At 36.3% G+C, this 18,296-nt stretch overlaps 1 protein-coding gene across 5 annotated transcripts in view; it reads left to right on the top strand.

Annotated features, from left to right (window-relative positions):
- TTLL7 (tubulin tyrosine ligase like 7) overlaps positions 1–18,296 on the top strand; it is a 133,270-nt gene that overhangs the window by 81,068 nt on the left and 33,906 nt on the right. For all 5 annotated transcript variants that reach the window (XR_006514561.2, XM_014830093.3, XM_014830092.3 and 2 more), the window contains 5 exons: positions 3,074–3,160; positions 7,907–8,105; positions 11,582–11,784; positions 12,817–12,951; positions 14,803–14,883. Coding sequence is in view for 4 of the 5 variants with exons in the window: in XM_014830093.3 (XP_014685579.1) it covers positions 3,074–3,160; positions 7,907–8,105; positions 11,582–11,784; positions 12,817–12,951; positions 14,803–14,883 (705 nt within the window). In the remaining variant the exon portion in view is untranslated. The remainder of the gene's footprint in view (positions 1–3,073; positions 3,161–7,906; positions 8,106–11,581; positions 11,785–12,816; positions 12,952–14,802; positions 14,884–18,296) is intronic.

The raw sequence follows: 18,296 nt of genomic DNA, 5'->3' as shown, positions 1-18,296 counted from the left end.
TATTGTCTCCTTATGGGCCTCTAATTACAAATATATTAGATGATTGGACAGCATCCCATATATCTTTGCTGTTCTTTTCTGTTTTACCTTTCCTTCTCTTTTTCTGTGTACTTCAGTTTGGATAATTTCCATTTACATATCTTTTCTGTGTACAGTCTGCCATTAAGCCTATCTAATCACTTCTTAACTTTAGACTATATCTTAAGAATATCCACTTGGTTTTCTAAACTTCTGTTTCTCTGTTGAAATTCTGCATCTTTCATTCATTGTGTTCATTTTTTCATCAATTTTCTTTAACATGTGTATAATACCATCATGCACCACATAGTGATGTTTCGGTCAACGATGGGCCACGTATACGACAGTGGCCCCATAAGGTTAGTACCATATAGACTAGATGTGTAGTAGGCTATACGGTCTAGGTATGTGTAAGGAGACTTTATGATGTTCACAACAAAATTGCCTAACAATGCATTTCTTAGAATGTATCCCCATCATTAAGTGACTCATAACTAGTTATTTTAAAATCCTTGTCCATTTTAGCATCTGGATCATTTATAGACCTGTTTTTATTGATGTTTTTTCCTTGTGATTATAGGTCACATTTTTCCATTATTTTGAAGGTCCTATAATTTTTGTTTGTTTGACAGACATTGTTTATAAAAGACTCATAAATATTAAACTCATAGTGTTTTCTCCAGAAGAAGGCATATATTTTTTCTTTCAGGGTGCTAGGGTGAGGGACTTATCACTTTGAGCCAAATAAAAGTTAAGGAAAAGCAAAAATCAACAAGTGGGACTATATCAAACTTAAAAGCTTCTGCACAGCAAAAGAAACTATCAACAAAATGAAGAGGCAACCTACAAAATGGGAGAATGTTTTTGCAAACCATATATAAGGGGTTAATATCCAAAATATATAAGGAATTCATTCCACTCAGTAACAAAACAAAATCTGTTTTAAAAATGGGCAGAAGAACTAAATAGACATTTTTCTAAGGAAGACATCCAAATGGCCAACAGGTACATGAAAAGATGCTCAACATCACTAATCAACAGGGAAATGTAAATCAAAACCACAATAAGATATCACTTCACACCTGTTAGAATGACTATCATCAAGAAGAAAAGAAATAACAAGTATCAGCAAGGATGTGGAACAAAGGGAACATTTGTACATGCATGGTGGGAATGTAAATTGGTTCAGCCACTATGAAAAACACTATAGAGGTTCTTAAAAAAATTAGAAATAGATCTACCATATGATCCAGCAATTCCACTTCTGGCTATGTACCCCAAAGAAATGAAAACAGGGTATCAAAAGAGTTAAATGGACTCCCATGTTTATTGCAGTATTATTCACAATAGCCAATATATGGAAACAATCTAAGTGCGTGTGACTGGATGAATGAATAAAGATGATGTGGTGTATCTATACAATGGAATATTATTCAACCAAGAGAAGGAAGGAAACCCTGCCATTCATGACAACGTGAATGGACTTTGAGGACATTACGCTAAGTGAGATAAGTCAGACAGAGAAAGAAAAATAGTGTATGATCTCACTTACATGTTGAATCTAAAAAAGCCAAACTCATAAAAACAGAGTAAAACGGTGCTTACCAGGCTTAGGGGCATGGGGGATTAGGAGAGATGTTGTTTAAGGGTACGAACTTGAAACTTGTAGTAAATAAGTCTTAGAGATCTAATTCAGAGTATAGTGAATATAGACAACAATATTGCATTATAATCTTCAGACTTGCTAAGAGACTAGATTTAATTATTCCAACCACAAAAAAGAAATGATAATTATGAGATGTGTTGGAGGAGCTAACTATATGTAAATGTATCAAATCAACACTTTGTACACCTTAAATCTTCACAATGTTATATGTCAAATATATTTCAATCAAAAAAAGAAAAGCTGAACTAGGTTCAGCCTGGGTTATAGTAGTTTTAGTTTACCTCTGGAATAAAATGCCTTCAGGGTAAAATGCATTCAGTTTTTATTACAGGCCTCATTCTCTATTGGTATTGGTATCTAACAACTATAAGACTACAGAGAAGTATTTCTGGCTTTCCATCCTCCTACTCCACTACCTACTCACTAAAATTGCTATTGGAGAGAACCAACAGGTAAAGAGAACCAGATCTGTGGGGCTCCTCTAGATGTCACTGTAGCCCACATGACCATTGAAAACTCCATTGGATTCTCTTTGTCCCAGCAGAATCTCTCTGCCTATTACAGACCTGATCTCTGCCCATCTGTGTTCAGACTTGACAAATGACCCTAAAATAGAAAGTGGCTACTCATCTCTGCTCACCTAGGAGGAACTTTTCCCTTTCTGGTATTTAGTTCCTTTACACTACTTTTTATCCACAGCTTTCTGATGTCTTAAAAAATGGGATTGTTTAGTTTATCTGTCTTTTTCCAGCAGTTAGGATGAAAGTATAGTCTATTATGAACTTCCTTCTCCAAAACAGAAGCAGAACTCCTTACGTTTCTTTTTACTTATCTTGTGCTGCTATCCTTGGAATTTGTTGTAGGATTATTATTTAAGCAAAACTTTATAACAAAAGTCTTTTGGTATTTTTAATAGCTAAACTTTCTTAGAATGGGATGAAGAGTAACTTATTTTACAAATTTCCAGTGCACAGTGAGATTTCTAGTTTCTTCAAAAACTTTTTCTAAGACATAGAAATATAAATCATAAATATATAAATAAAGATGTGATATTTTTATAAGTTAGATAAATAACTCAATGAATATAATCAGTAGATTATACTCCTTTCAGTATAGCTATTATATTGCTATTGCTCTGGTTTGTTCAACATCCACTTGGATGTGATGTTTTTATAACTTTTCCCTTTGATATATATTATTTTTATGGTCATATTTTAGTGAAAATTTCTTTAAGAGTATTTGCCGTGATCCTTTATTTCTCATTTGATCTGAGCAATTTTCATTAAATAGTTTCAGGAATCCTCGTAAAATATTCTATGAAAATTAATGAACTTGGAAAAATTCTGGATACATTAGTGATCACAGTTTTAACTAAATATTTTTTTTAAGGAGGAAGATATTTTGGATCTTCTGGAGCAATGTGAAATTGATGATGAAAAGCTGATGGGCAAAACTGCCAAGCCTCGAGGACCAAAGGTGCGGTATCTCTACCTTCCTTAGTGTCAGAGTTGTTGCACAACTACTAAGTACAGTTGTTTTTCCCTTTATATTTCTCACTAGAAGAATGAAGGATGCCACTTTCAAGAAACTGAATGGACTATGTGTCCAGTGCAGATAGAGTTGGGAAGATGATGTTATCTTACACTCAGAAGTTCTGTTTTGTTAGTTTCCCTCATTTTTTTGATTCTTTCCCTAATGCTAGTGAAAGCCCTATGAGTCAGGACCAAGAGGGACCCAGAACTAGTACCGTTATTCTGTACTCAGTAGAGGCATACATCGGAGCTACTGCGGGTTCAGTTCCAGGCCACTGCAATAAAGTGAATATCACAACAAAATGCGTCACATAACTTTTTGGTTTCCCAGTGCATATAAAAGTTATGTTTACACTATAGTCTATTAAGTGTGAAATTGTATTATATCTAAAAAAATTTACATACCTTAATTAAAAAATTCTTTATTGCTAAAAAATGCTAACCACCATCTGAGACTTCAGCAGGTCACAGTCTTTTTTGCTCGTGGAGAGTCTTTTAAGAAATGCAATATTTGTGAACAGCAATAAAGCAAAGTGCAATAAAACGAGGTATGCCTGTATTGAGTTTTCCTCATATCTCTAAATATATAATTATCAGAGATGTGTGTAGCATGATAGACAAGGCAAATCGTGACTCTAAGGATCCTTGTGGGGAGCCCCATCTTTTGCTGACCCAGCAACGTTGAAATATTGTGGTAGTTAAAATAGGTAGAGTTTCTAGGAGTAAATAGAAAGCTGTCATGCTGGCAAAAATGGGCAGGTGTTTGCTTAACCTACATCTGCTCTAAGGTGATGACGTCCTTGTGTTCTTTTGTAACGTGTCAAAGCCTTTGCTATAGAGTAGGAAAGAGTTGAATTTGTAAAATCTTGGAAACTTTTTTCATTCTGCTCTTTTTACTTTGCATTTCAGCAATACTAAGCTATCTCTGTGTCTTTACACACATCATACTCTGTCGTGCTGTCATGCTTTTTCCCTGCCTGTGGAATGCCTGCCTATTTTAAAAAAATCAATCATTCATTGCTTGATTAGAGACCCCCTCCTAATCCAGCTGAAACATTGCTACCTTTGTGAAATATTCCTTCCCTCCCCAGTTAGACTTGGGTCTTCCTTCCCCTCCTTCTCTTGCTGTGCCACAAATAACACTTTCTTAGAGCAGTTGTGACAAATAATTGCTGGCATGTTTGCCTCGTATGAACTTGTAAGTTCCTTGGGGGTAGGAAGTATATTTTCATTTTTACATCTCTAGCACCTAGCATGGCGTCTGGCACTTAGTAGGTTCTCAAAAACCATTAGTTAAATTTGTTGAATGTTTCCGCTGGACCTCATTGTCTAGTGGAAGAGTAGATAGGTGAACTAAAAACCAGGGTATATTGTGGCAAGTGATGTAATAAGTGCTACAGCAGCATGGAGAAGAGAGAGATCCGAAGACTGTGGATGGCTTCATAAAGGAAGTGCCATTTGAATTGAGTCTTGGAAAACAAGTGGTGCCCTAAACATTTAAGAGGAATGGAAGGACATTTAGGATAGAGGGAACATTAAAGGCAAAGACACGGAGGTGTGACACTGCATAGGGTGTTGGAGAAACAACGAAGAGTTTGGTGTGACTCAAGTGGAAGATTCTCAGAGACTAAAATGGTACAATATGAACCTGGTGAAAGATACACAGTGTCTGGTGGAGACCAGAGACCTTGGATGTCAGGCATTGTTCTTCTGAATTATGTGCTGTATATTGAAGAATTGTGGGGGATATCGTTGGTAATTCCTTTGGGACAAACGTATTTTAGAACATCTGTAGAAGTGAATGCCTTTGTGAATCATTACTTCACTTTGTAAAACATTGGGAAGTTTCCAAGATTTGTATATTATTGCAATTCAGCAAACAAGACTTGAGACAACCTGGGGGCACAATATTCGTGGCTGAATGGCAAATGCAAAGGCCCTGAGGCAGCCTTCTACTGTATTTTCCTTTGCCTTATCAAAAAAGGCTTATCATCTAAATAAAAATATAACCTCCTGGAGGGCAGAATTCACATTGTATGTTTTTTTTTCAAACCCTCTTATTCCAGACAAGTAGTAGGAACTAACAATGTACTTGTTGAAATGAAATGAACTGGTTAGTTCCTGTAGTTATTAATGCCAGCAGTATTTCAAAGTGAATGAAAGCTGCATAATCAGTCTGAAGTAAAAGCATTTTTATAACTTTTGACTTTATGTACAGTGAGGGTCTGGAGTAAGCCAGACTTCAAAGCAGCCTTTCCTTTTTAGAGAGACATTATCACATGCCAAACATTGATTTCCAGTGTGTTTATTGATGGAAGAATAATTGAAGATAGTCAAGGTTAAATGAAACTTGTACCAGGAGAAATAACTTTTCACTTATTTGAGAAGCTAAGAAATATTATTGAGGTACATAAATAATAAGCACCACATAAAGTATTAGCATTGTTCTTTTTCTTCAGCTTAGGTACATGGGTATTTGTTTTATTATTCTTTATACCATTTATACATTTCTTTATATGCCCCAGTTTATAATAAAATTGGACATAAAAGTAAGTAGTATGGTTTGTGTCAAAACCAATGCCAGTTTACAAATTCCATTTTGTAGTTAAGGCACTCTTTAGAGTTTGTGCTGCCGTGACTTATTATTAATTATTGCTTGAACAGTGTCTTGGTCAAGAACTCCCAAATGCATATATGACAGAAAGATTCAGCTCTCCGTTTCCCCTTTTGATTCTTTATATGATCGAATAACTCATTATGTAGTCAAGCTCCTTAAGAAACCTTAAAGCTGTTTGCCTACATGAAGGAAGGCACTGCTAGCAAGCCTGAATGTGCCACTGTTTCTTCTGGGTATGCTAGGCTTCTAAAGAAACATCCTTCCTCTAGAATTCATATTCCCCAAGACTGTCAAAATGTTTGATGATTGTGTACCTGGTAAATGTTTCTATGCATATCTCTTTGAACACTGTTAGTGCTCAGCAAATATTAGACCATCAAAAGGAGGACATACTTTTAAACACAAGTTGGTACCTTAGTGTATTAAACTACTTTCCTGCTTTGGTTATTTTTCATCCTTTGCAAAGAAGGAACTTTAGGAAGATCATGCTTTGGTTTACTATGTATTCCAGGCACTTCGTGAAATGCTATTTCTCTTTATCTTTCATCCTGTGCTGTTAGTCAGAGGATATACCTTATTTCAGTGAAATCCCACGGTAGCCAAGGGTTTCATTATGGCGTATGCTAACATCGAAACATTTTTGTTTGATTTAACAGAGAACAAGAAACTAGTATACAACTGCAGGAGCCTTTCCCAGCAGGAATAAGAGGCATATGGTGTGTGTAACAAATAGTTTCTGAAAATGATTAAGTTTCAAACTGTCTTGTTGTTGGATGTGTACCTTTTTCTGAAGTGAAGCTGTCCCACTTCCCTTGTCTCTTATTCCCTCAGCTGGCATCATTGGAAACACATTGATTGGGAGGCTTGGAGACAAGTGATTCTAATAGAGATCTTGGAACATAATAGCGTGACATTTTGAGTCTTTACAGATTTACCCTTCCACGTGGCACCTATCCTCTAAAAAATTCATGCCATACTCATTTTTACATTATATCCCTTTTTTTCATGTAGCATGGGCAAGCAAAAGCAAGGTTGCCCTATTGTGGTCAGACCCTATGGTGTCAAAGTTAGGAATCCTCCAAGAAAAGATATGAGTTGTTCATAACCAATATGGAAAGTGTATACTTAACTAAAAATTTTTATTTGTAAAAATGTCCACAGTGAATTAGATATGTAAGGAATACCTTGCTTCTTGTTGTACACTGTTTGAGTGGATCGGCTCATAGGCTCTGTTTTCAGATGTGGACTTAGTTTACTTATAGTGGTCTGTCTAGCTGCTGCTTTCTTATTCTCTTTGCCCCTCTTGGCCCTCTTTCCTCTCCTTCTCTCTTCTTCTCCTCTTCTCTCCCTCTCACAAGCACACATACTCACAAGCACACACATAAACACATTTATTGAGTGACTCTGAACATTAATGAAAAAAATTGCATCTACGAGTCTTGATGAGTAGTGAGTAATCTCTCTGCATGGAGTGAGGAAAAGCTGGTTATGTTTCTGATTTTTATATTTTTTCTCAAATATTTTCTCTATATTCTGTTATTCTTTGTGGATACTCTGGTCCTTTATTCCAATAATGTAAAAACAACATTTTCCTTGTCATGACTGACCTACATCATTTAAAAAAGAAAATTTTACAGAAACAGAACAATTAGTGAGTAGCATTGTAGGCCAATAGCAGCCACTGTAGCAATAGTACTTTGGGGAATTTTCAGGCTTCAGTGAAAAGCAGAAAGCATAAGTGGGAAATTAAAAATAGTAACTGGGGCTGGCCCAATGACGCAGCAGTTAAGTGCACACGTTCCACTTTGGCAGCCCGGGGTTCGCTGGTTCGGATCCCGGGTGTAGACATGGCGCTGCTTGGCACGCCGTGCTATGGTAGGCATCCCACATATAAAGTAGAGGAAGATGGGCACAGATGTTAGCTCAGGGACTGTCTTCCTCAGCAAAAAGAGGAGGATTGGCATTAGTTAGCTCAGGGCTAATCTTCCTCAAAAAAAAGAAAAAGTAACTAATCATGTTAATAAGACTGTTTTTTTGAATTCTAACAAAATGCCATGTTTCCCTCTGTTTTAGCCTCTGTCTTCCATGCCCGAGAGTACGGAGATGATGAAGAGACAGAAGTACTGCAGCAGCGAGAGCAGTTACGACAGCAGCAGCAGCTCTTCAGAATCAGACGGCAGTGGGAAGGAGGAATACGAAAATAAGAGAGGAGAAAAGCAAGTTACGTATGATCTTAAACAGTCCAGCCACTACAAATTAATCCAACAATCCAGTAAGTTAATTTCTTCTAATGTAGTTGTTAATTGAAGAATTATGGAACTGAAATTACTGAACTCAATAAAAGGACCTTGGGCCAAACGAACCCTTGTCGTGTGTGAGGAGACCTGGATTCTTCCTACTTCTTTCCCCACCCAGGCTGGGCGCATCCCGCAATCCCTTTCCGGGTCTGCAAACTGAAAGGATCTCTCTGCTCCATTCTTTTAGACTCCATGATACTTGTTAAGTCCTAGATGTTTGTTTGGATTTTATAAAATGTGACCCATGGCTGATCTGCTAATTGCATTCTCTTTTAAGCCAATATCTATTCTCATTCCATTCTCCACTTTCCCTACCTCTGTCACCCATTTTATTTTATAGTCTCGTCTTTTTTTAACATGTGTGTATCTCTCTAGGCATTTGACTTTCATGTATGTGAGCCACACAGCTGTGAAAGAGTCGAAGTTTTGTTCCCTTCCCTTTTCATCCTGGGGAGGAACTGAAGTCAGGGCTTTTGGTGCACAGGAAGGATTCGGCTTCTCTGTCTGCTTCCCTTTTTCTCTTTCCTCCTCTATTTCTTTTCACATTGTCTCTCTCTTCCATTCTCCTGTCTTTCATTCCTTCTTCGATTCAAGATGTCCACTACTGAGTGTGTGATTCTGCTTTCATCCCACGTGTCCACTGTGGTATTGCTGCTCGCCCCGGGCTCAGCTGGACCCCTTCCTGACCCTACCTCCAGTGCAGGACTTTGTTACCTTCTGTCTCTCATATCTCTGCCTTGTCCTCTGTTGTTATAGGGTCCACTAAAGGGACCAGTTCAATCATGCAGTAAACACAATTGGGAGGCTTTGTTGAGCTTCAGCAATGCTGTAATATGTTAGCTTCCTTGGTAATGTGTATATTTTAAGCCTGACCTTCCAGACTTATGGCAAAATGCTTGAGGAATGCAGAACTAATAGATGAAGATTTTAACGGTGTTTCTTTTACTTTCAAATTATTCTGTAAAGATACATGGTAATGTTGCTGTCTTTGAGGATTTATGTGTTTGGAGGGGAGATAATCTATTTTGTTCCATTTCATTTGTTTATTTATTTCCTCATTTAAGATATGTTTATTGAGCACCTGTTCCAGAGTTTGTAAGTTATTTTGTCAATTGCTTCCTTTTTTCTTAAAGATGCCTCACGTACTTTCAGTGTGTCTCTGTGTAAGTATGGCTCTGTTTCTCTTTTGGAAGCTGACATTGTCGTCTGCAGATTTCGTCTGTTTTTGAACTCCTCTCCTGTTGGTTAATGCATGCATCCCTAATAGCATGAACCAACAGAGGATAAGGGCAGGACTGAGAAAAAGTTGCTGGAGTCCCTGAGCTCTGAGATTGTTCTTTGTTCTCAAAACAATAGGTTAATAAATTGAGATCAGACAAATAGAGTACTAAAAATGTTTTAAAGTGTGAATTCTCATTTTAAAGCTAGCCTAATTCAACTACATATCTTTTTCCTTATTAGTTGTATTTTATTTTTATAGTCATTAGAAACTGCAACAAGGGCTTCACTTTGTTTTATATTCTCTCTTTAATTTACACTAAGGGATATCATAGCCACAAACCCTCCTTGAGTTTCTCTCCAACGTGATGCTGATGACGAAGGAAAAAAATCCAGATTATGTGTAACACTTTCTATTGTAGATAGTTAACTTAGGAAATTCAAACTTGTCATACTTTCAAAGGATATATTTTGGTTTGATATAAGATAGTCATATACAAAACTATATGAAATCCTTTTCTCACGTAATTTGTGTATGCAAGTTATAACCACTTTTTGTTAATCTACCTAAATTTCATTGACATATCTAGCTACTTAGTTATTCTGTCTGAATTTCCCATGTATACAGGGGAAAAATGGGAATCTGTAATGATTCAGGAGAAGGGATATTTTCCTTCTGCACCCATATCAGGTTATATATGTCCAAAGCATCACCTTAAGCCCTCAAAGAAAGCAGGACCAAGATATAGGTTGTAGCACATGCTTTTGGGTATCTTCTTAGTAGAAGATTGATGAGTGGTCTGTTCCCCACACAGCCCTTCTCTAGAAGCACTGTCCTTTCAAAAAATGGTATGATTTTCTGGTTCACAAGGAAGTTAACATTTGGAGCAAATGGAAGCTTTTTTTTTTTTTTAACATCTTTTTTAGCTTGAATGAATATACTATTTTGTACTCTCCAGAACCAAATGAGGAGTATTAGGCTTATTATCTGTCCAAAATATCCTTTAGAAATACATCCCTAAATATAAGACTTATGTCCATTGCCTTTATAAAGGTTTAAATTTTTTTTCAACAGCTATTGAAGAGAAATATTTGGGTATTCAACCTGCCTTCATGTGAGTTTTATTAAGTTATTTCATTAATGAAGATTGATATATTACAACCAAGCAGAGAGAGAATATAGAACAGAGGGTATATAGAATGTATATAACCTAAAAAAATCTAAGTGTTGATCATATTGAGTGATAATCTATTTCCTTGTGTCAGGAATCAAAATTTGCCTGGAACAGTTGGTTGGTTCTCTTTTTTAAATGTTCTCAATATGCAATGGGGAAGATTCTGTGGTTTTTCCCTAGTTGTCTGTTCTGATAACAACTCTTTAGATCCAGACATTTTTTCTTCACTTAAATCTTTACTGTGGGATTTTAAATCTAGTTTTTTTTTTTAAATTCTTCTCTCCTGTCAATAAGTAGACTGTCTAGTACTACTCTTGTAATGACCAATTACGTATTTCAACTCTATTAGGTTAATCTTTATGTTTTTCTTCTATTTTATTTATTTTTTTCCTCATGGGCCCTAAATTATATAACTTATCCATCTATCTTGCACGTTCTCTAGACTCCCTTCCATCACTCCCTATGAATCTCACTGTAAATGCTCTATTTCTGACCCATACACAGATTCTAATAAATGACCAGTCTAACCCAAGGATAGTGGATGGCATCATGGTACTGTAGGCAGAGGGAGGACACTGGTATTAGACAGGTCAGGATTTAAACCAGAGCTTGGCAGCTTTCTTGTCGTGTGACCTTGAGAAAGTTCTTTCTCTGAGCCTCCAGGTAATACAGATTCCTATGTCGAATGATTACTGTGAGAATTAAGATAAAAGTGTAGCACTTAGCACGATGCCCGGCTTGTAGAAGGTGCTCCATTAATGTTAGTTTTCCTTTCTTCTGGTTCTTTTATGTCATATCTCAAGAATAGAACATTAAAGTACTGTGTAAGTATTATTCTTATGATAGCCATTCCTCATACATGAAAGGGGTTCTACACCAAGTTCACTGTTTAAATTGAAGAATTATCTCCAAACTTGTGTCCTCAAGATGATGCCTTTGCTTTGATGTTTATTGCCGCCCTGCTACGATGTAGTCTAATCGTTAGTTTATATAGACCCAATACAGTGGGAAACTTCTACTAATTCTGCTACTATACTATCCTTCTTCGCCACTGATAGGCTCCATAAGGCGTTCAGTCAGTTGCCCTCGGTCCATCTCTTCTCAGTCACCTTCCAGTGCGGACAACCGCCCCTTTTCTGCTCAACAAATGATAGCATCCCGGCCAACGTCAGGGTCTCGGTCACATTCTTTAAACCGTGCTTCCTCCTACATGAGGCACCTGCCTCATGGTAGTGATGCCAGCTCTGCTAACTCTCAGATGGTAAGTCGTCTGTTTTGCTCCTTCAAGATTACAGGAAGCACTTACTCAGGATTTAGGTGGCAAAGGGGTCAGCTGGGAGGAGGATGGATTCAACCTCAGATCCTTTCTATAATTCAGCTCATGCTCTCCTGGAATTTGGATTATGTATCTATCTTAGCCTATAACTTAGTGTGAACTCTTAAAAGCAGACTTCACCATATCACAGAACTCAAGGATGGACACTGAGAATAGCATTTTATTTTCCATTTGCTGATGGAGTAGGATAATTTTGTTGAAAAATCATCTGAGTAAATATATGATTTTGCATTGTGTTGTGCAGCATATCTGTAAATTTGGGGGAATTTGTTGTATGGAAATTTTTTCCTAATTGGACTATTGATTAATAGGTTAAAAACATAAACCATGATAAATTGTCCTTAGAGCACTGAAGTGAAATATTGTTTATAATGTTTTCTGTATATTAAATTAACACATAGTATTCCCTTCTTAGCATGAATCCCAGAGATTCAGTATTGAGGAAGTCAGTGAATTTATTTTGTAACCAGGCTTACTTATAGATGTTCAAATAGATCACTCCAAGTACCTTCACATAGACAGGGGATTTATTTAATTTGTTTATTTAATGTGGATAATGTTTCCAAAGGGAAGAGTCTAGAAAATATAAGTCAATGAATTTCACTTGGTAACAATGAATTATTTTTTTTCTAATCAAGAATTGGCTGTGGTATCTATGGAGCAAACGAAACTGACCAGGAAGTCTTTTTTTAAACATTCGTTATTTTCATTTTAGTATTTTGAGCTAAATAAAATACAACTGTATGGAAACGTGAAAGACACTCTTGGGAAATCAGATCCACTTAATCCTAAGAATTGAATCCTATGAATAAATGTAAAAAAATTATTTTCTTCCTTTTTCATTGTTATTTTTTTTCAATTAAAAGTGCATCATTTTTACCTAGAAATATCTTTCAGATTATAGTGGCACAATGAAATAAGACCCCCTCCAAATATCTGTATTCTTTCAAATTTAAGAGTGAGTCTTTGCGGCAACTGAGAACAAAAGAACAAGAAGACCATCTAACAAGTCAGACCTTATTTGTTCTCAAGGACATGAAGATCCGGTTCCCAGGAAAATCAGATGCAGAGTCACTACTTCTGATAGAAGATGTGAGTATGTGATGTACAGAAAGTTCCAAGGAGCTCATACATTTTTATTCTTCTTCTTAAAATATTAAACTTTATTTCCTGATCGCATTCTTCTCAATGACATAGCAAACTTAATTGATGTGCTTTTCCACCTCCACAAGCTTTACAATATACAGGGGTTATTTTAATTATTATGGTTCACGAGCAGTGAGATCACATTTAGAATCAACGATGCAAAATCCCTTTTAGTGTGTAGTCCTATTTTAATGATACAGCTGCTTCATCAAATGAGAATAATTAATGTTAAATAATTATTGTTCTTAGTGATTAAAGAAATCGCAAGTTAAACCTGCTTCTATAAAGATTTAGAAAGATCTAATATGGAATGAGATATAGTAATGAGAAAAGTGGGGCCCTGGGCATAAATGTCAAGAATATTTGAATGTGACATCTTGTATGGTTTTGGTTAAATTTTTAAATGGCTTATGCTGTGTATGTTCTTCTTGTTACACACACATCTTTGCACCACCCAGTGGAATATTCTATAACGGCTGGGAGTCCTGAAATTCATGTGAAAGTCGATGACTTACTCCTAATTTAGAAAGAAGGTTCAAGTTATTCAAATATTTTTGGTGAAAGGGCATTTCTTTATTCAAAGTTCCATTTCTTCACTGAAACATCTTTTTCAAATTGTCATTCCTGGGTAATTCCTCAGTTATAGAACATTGTTTTCTGGTTTCCCTGGATTTTTTTCCCACAGAGGAAGGCACCATCTAGTGGCCAGTTGTAGGATAAAAAGCCAGCCATGTGCTTGGCTTTTTTCAGTTTTTAGCATTGCTTTAGACCCGTCTAAAAGCAACTGTCTAGAAAGAACAAACAAACAAATAATAATAAAAAAGACTTCCTCAGTTTATAAAATCAATAATGGCAATTTCTATTTTGTAATTATGACAGTTATAACCGAAACCCCCAAATATTATAGTCTGTTGTTATATATTTTTTAAAAAGTGAAAATGGTATGTTGTTTGCAAATGAGTTGCTGTTTGTTGCATCAAGAGAAAAGAAGAAAAATGAACCTTAGTTGTAAAGCATTATGCTAGATATGTTTTTACTTACATTTAAATATGTTATCTTAAGTTTTTTTCTAAGTAAACCCAATGTCTTTATACCAGACATTTTACTTATATTTTTAAAAGATATTAGTTATCTACCACCTTTATGAATCGAGTAGAAGAAAAATGGGATAATCAGAGAGTAGAAATAATATTTGTGGCTAATGTGATTGTTCTATAAAGAACATAGGCTTATGTAATTAATAAAATATAATTAACAATTATGTAAGACATTAGATTGTTTGCTGTATGTTCACTATATGCAGCAAATATTTTAATCCATTTGCTACACCATATATTACTAGAATATATATTCAGAAATTTTATAGATTTGCACAAAAAACAAAACAAAGGGATAATAGAATCTTTATTATATATTGGTTTTCTTTTAACGTATTACGCAGTATTCTCTTATTATGAGTTATGTGGTAAATATACCTCTTGGAATCAAAGTGCGAAATCTGTGTCTTGGGATCCTTCCCAAACCTTAGGTGCCTGAAGACATTTGACTTTCATTCATTAGAGATTGTGTGCTTTTTACAGCAAGAAGAGAAAGCGTTGGAGTCAGAAGGCTTCTTTACCTCATGTTAGAAATCTTTGCACAGGTCTTTTTATGAAAGACATTATTTACTGCAAGTAATGTTATACTGTTTTCATTTCACAAATTAATAAAATTGGTTTCAACCCATTTATTTACTTTTTGTTTGTTACTTTTAGAAACTTCTAGATTAAATTTCTTCATGTTTCTCTCTCAAAACAGATCATTGATAACTGGAAGTATCATAAAACAAAAGTGGCTTCATATTGGCTCATAAAATTAGACTCTGCAAAACAACGAAAAGTGAGTAATGCCCCTAAACAGGTTGGCCCTTTCCGATTATGTATTAAACTAGGATCATTAAGCCACATTCATAATCAAACTATATGCACATTCATTTGTTTACGCATTTTTTCAACAAATATTTATTGTGTGCCTCCTATGTTTCAGATGCTATTCTAAGGATAAAAAAGTGAATAAAAAAAACCCATGGTCTTATTGAGCTTACGTTCTAGTTAAAGTGCTTGATAATAAACAAATATGTGATAGAATGTAAGGTAGTATTAAGTACTACGAAGACAAATAAATCAGGATAAAAAAATAGAGAGAAGGCAACATTTGAGCAGAGACCTAAGTGAAATGAGAGTAACACTATGCAAAAATATCTGCAGGTATAACTTATCAGACAGAGGCAAGAGCAGATACAGAGGCCCTGAGGTAGAATTTAGCTTGATGTGTCGATGAGGCATAGAAGGCACCGTTTTGTTTTCTTGTATAGGATAGTTGGTTTGTGCTTGTCAAGAGTGAGTGACGTGGTGGTGAGAGTTGAGGTTGGATAGATGGGCAGAGTCAGATCATAACTTCATAGGCCATGGAAAGACCTTGGGTTTTATTCCAAGTGATGGGAAGGCATTGGAAAAAATTGAGCAGAAGAGTTGCATAGTCTGGTTTATAATTGAAAAGGATCATGAGAGCTACTTGTAGAGAACAGAACTGGGGGAGAGGGAATGTGGCGGAATAGAAGTAGAGGACAGCTAGAAGGTTTTTAGAGTAATCGAGGCAAGTGCTCATGGTTATTAGCCAGGGTGCTAACTGAACGGGTGGACGCTGGGGAAGGAGCAGGTGTTTGTTGTTACTCTTGTTTTGTTTTACTTTGATTTTGGTTTTGGACATGCTAAAGTTGTTATATTATTAGACATCCAACTGAAGACGTTGAGTGTGTGGTTGTGTATATGAGTTTTTGAGTTCAGAGCTGAGCTGCATATGGAAATACAAAATTTAAGAGTCACCAGGATATTTGAACCCGTGGGTAGGGTGGGATTACTTAGTAAGTGTGGTTAGAGATGAGAGGAGTTTCAGAGACTGAGCCCTGGGCTGCTTCTGCATGCAGAAATCAGAGAGATGGGTGGGGAGGGATTAATCTAAGGGGACTGAGAAGGAGCTGCCAGTGAAATGTGGAAAACCTTTAGAACTGGGTGTCCTGGAAGCCAAGTAAAGAGACTATTTTAAGGAGACGAAGTGATCAACTGAGTCAGGTGTTGCTGATAGGGGTTGTAAGATGAGCGCTAAGAACTGACTGTTGCTTTTGGCAACTTGCAGGTTATCGGTGACCAGATCTAACAAAGTCAAGGGGATGGTGCAGAGTGAAACTTGAGCGGAGTAGGTTCAGGAGATGAAGGGTGGAGAGGAAAAAAGCACAGCTAGTACAGGCACTTTTTGGAGGAGTTTTGCTGTAGAGGGAAAAGGGAGGTGTGGTAGTAGCTGGCGAGGCATGTGGATTAATGACAAGGTTTTTTTAAAGGTGAAGATATTTCCAGCTGCTTTTGTATGATGAGAATGATCTAGAAGACAGGAATGGCACTGGAAAGAGAGGTAATAGAAAACCCCTGAGTAAGTCAGCTGAGAAGGTTTGTCCTAACCAGGAGCATTTATTCTAGTAGGAGGGAAGGCAAAGTCTATGGCATTGTGGCGGGAGGATGTGAAGGTTTTCTTCCGATGGGGAGGGACTTTTGGAGGCTTGAGGAGACAGTAAAAGGTGTACAGTTACAGTAGGGATCTTGGAGAGGAGGAGAGGGGAGTGGCCAGCAGCCTGAGGGGCCCATCAGATGCTTTGCACCATTATTTTGGGGGAGATATAGTATTTCAGTAGCTTTAATGAAGTCGTTGTATTCCTTTAGTAATGCAGGCCATCATTTCCCCTTTCTAGAATTTATTGCTAATAAGCTGAAAGTTGATACTGATCAAATGATGACTTTTAAATTATGCGCTTTCATCTGTGTAAACCTAACTCACTATTGTGATTTAGCACATTTGACAAATAATTCCTTAGGATTCTGCCGTGTGCCAAATACTGGGCTGCTGTTGAGGAGGGTATAGCAAAGCTGGTTACAGAGGGGGGTTGAAAACATTCTGTAAGCCCTGAATACATGTTTGCCAAGTCACTGAATGTGTCCTTGATTGCTTAAGATGAGGACATTTTATTAGAACTGGAATCCTGAATTTCCTTAAGTCCATGTACTTTTTGTAATCTAGAAGATAGAAGAATGTAGGTAAACTTCTAATTAAAACAAAATTGATATTCCAGAAACAGATTAAAGTATTTATAAGGTATTAATATGTGATAAACGTGACATTTCAAATCAGTGGAGAAAAGATAATTTTCCCCCCTGAATGATACTGAAACAGTTGACTCCCTTTTTGTAAGAAAAGTAAGTTGGAGCCTTATATCTCATCATATACAAAAATAAATTCCAGATAGACTATAATTTAATGTGCAAAAAAAGGAAAATATTAAAAATTTAAAGAAAATATAAAAGGATATGTTTATAATCTTAGAATGGAGAAACAACTTCTTAAGAAACACTTAAAACTCAGCAGCCTTAAAGGGAAACATTGACAGATTTGATGGCATGAAAACTTAACCGATGGCAAAAAGAGGTCTTAACCCACGTTGAAAGGCAGAGCCGTGAGGCAAATGGGGGGGAGTGTTGAGGCAGACAGATATTTGCAGCAGTAAAACACAAAGTAACATCAGTAAACCAACACCTCCTACAAATCAACCAGCAAAAGACAAACTATCCTATAGATATTAATAAGTAAAATGGCAAAGTATATGAAAAGGCCACGGAAAGACAATTTATGAATCTTCAAATAGCCATAAATAGATCCTTGCCCTCCCTAATGATGAAGGAAAGGCAATTAAGAACAATCATGTTGGAAAAAATTAGTAAGACATCATATCCAGTGATGGAAATAGTATGGATGAAAGGGCCTTTCCTACACTGTTAGAGGGAGAATACATTGGAACAACTCTCTAGAAAGGTGATTTGCAGTATCTGTTAAAATTTACAAATGTTCATAACCTTATGACTCAGCAAAACCACTTCCAGCTGTCTGTCCTACGGAATAATAGTCTGAATGTATAGAAGATTTGTGTACATGAGCATTCTTTGCAGTGGTATTTGTGAAAATAAAACATTTGAAGTAGCCTAAATGTCTATGAATAGATTTATGGTTAAACAAACTATAGTACATCCATACTATTCAGTTGCATTAAATTGAATTCTATTTTGGAATCATGGATCTTAACCTGAGATATAGCACAAGATTATGACTCATGACATATGAAGCAAACATACGTTATTAAAATTAGCCAGACTTTACTAATCACGAGTGGCGAATAAAAGCAATAAGCTGCCACCAATTGCATGGCTGCT

The sequence above is a fragment of the Equus asinus genome, chromosome 16, assembly GCF_041296235.1.
Source record: "Equus asinus isolate D_3611 breed Donkey chromosome 16, EquAss-T2T_v2, whole genome shotgun sequence".
Lineage (NCBI taxonomy): Eukaryota > Metazoa > Chordata > Mammalia > Perissodactyla > Equidae > Equus > Equus asinus.
The sequence above is the reverse complement of the archived record's forward strand: the minus strand, read 5'-3'. Positions and strand labels throughout refer to the sequence as shown.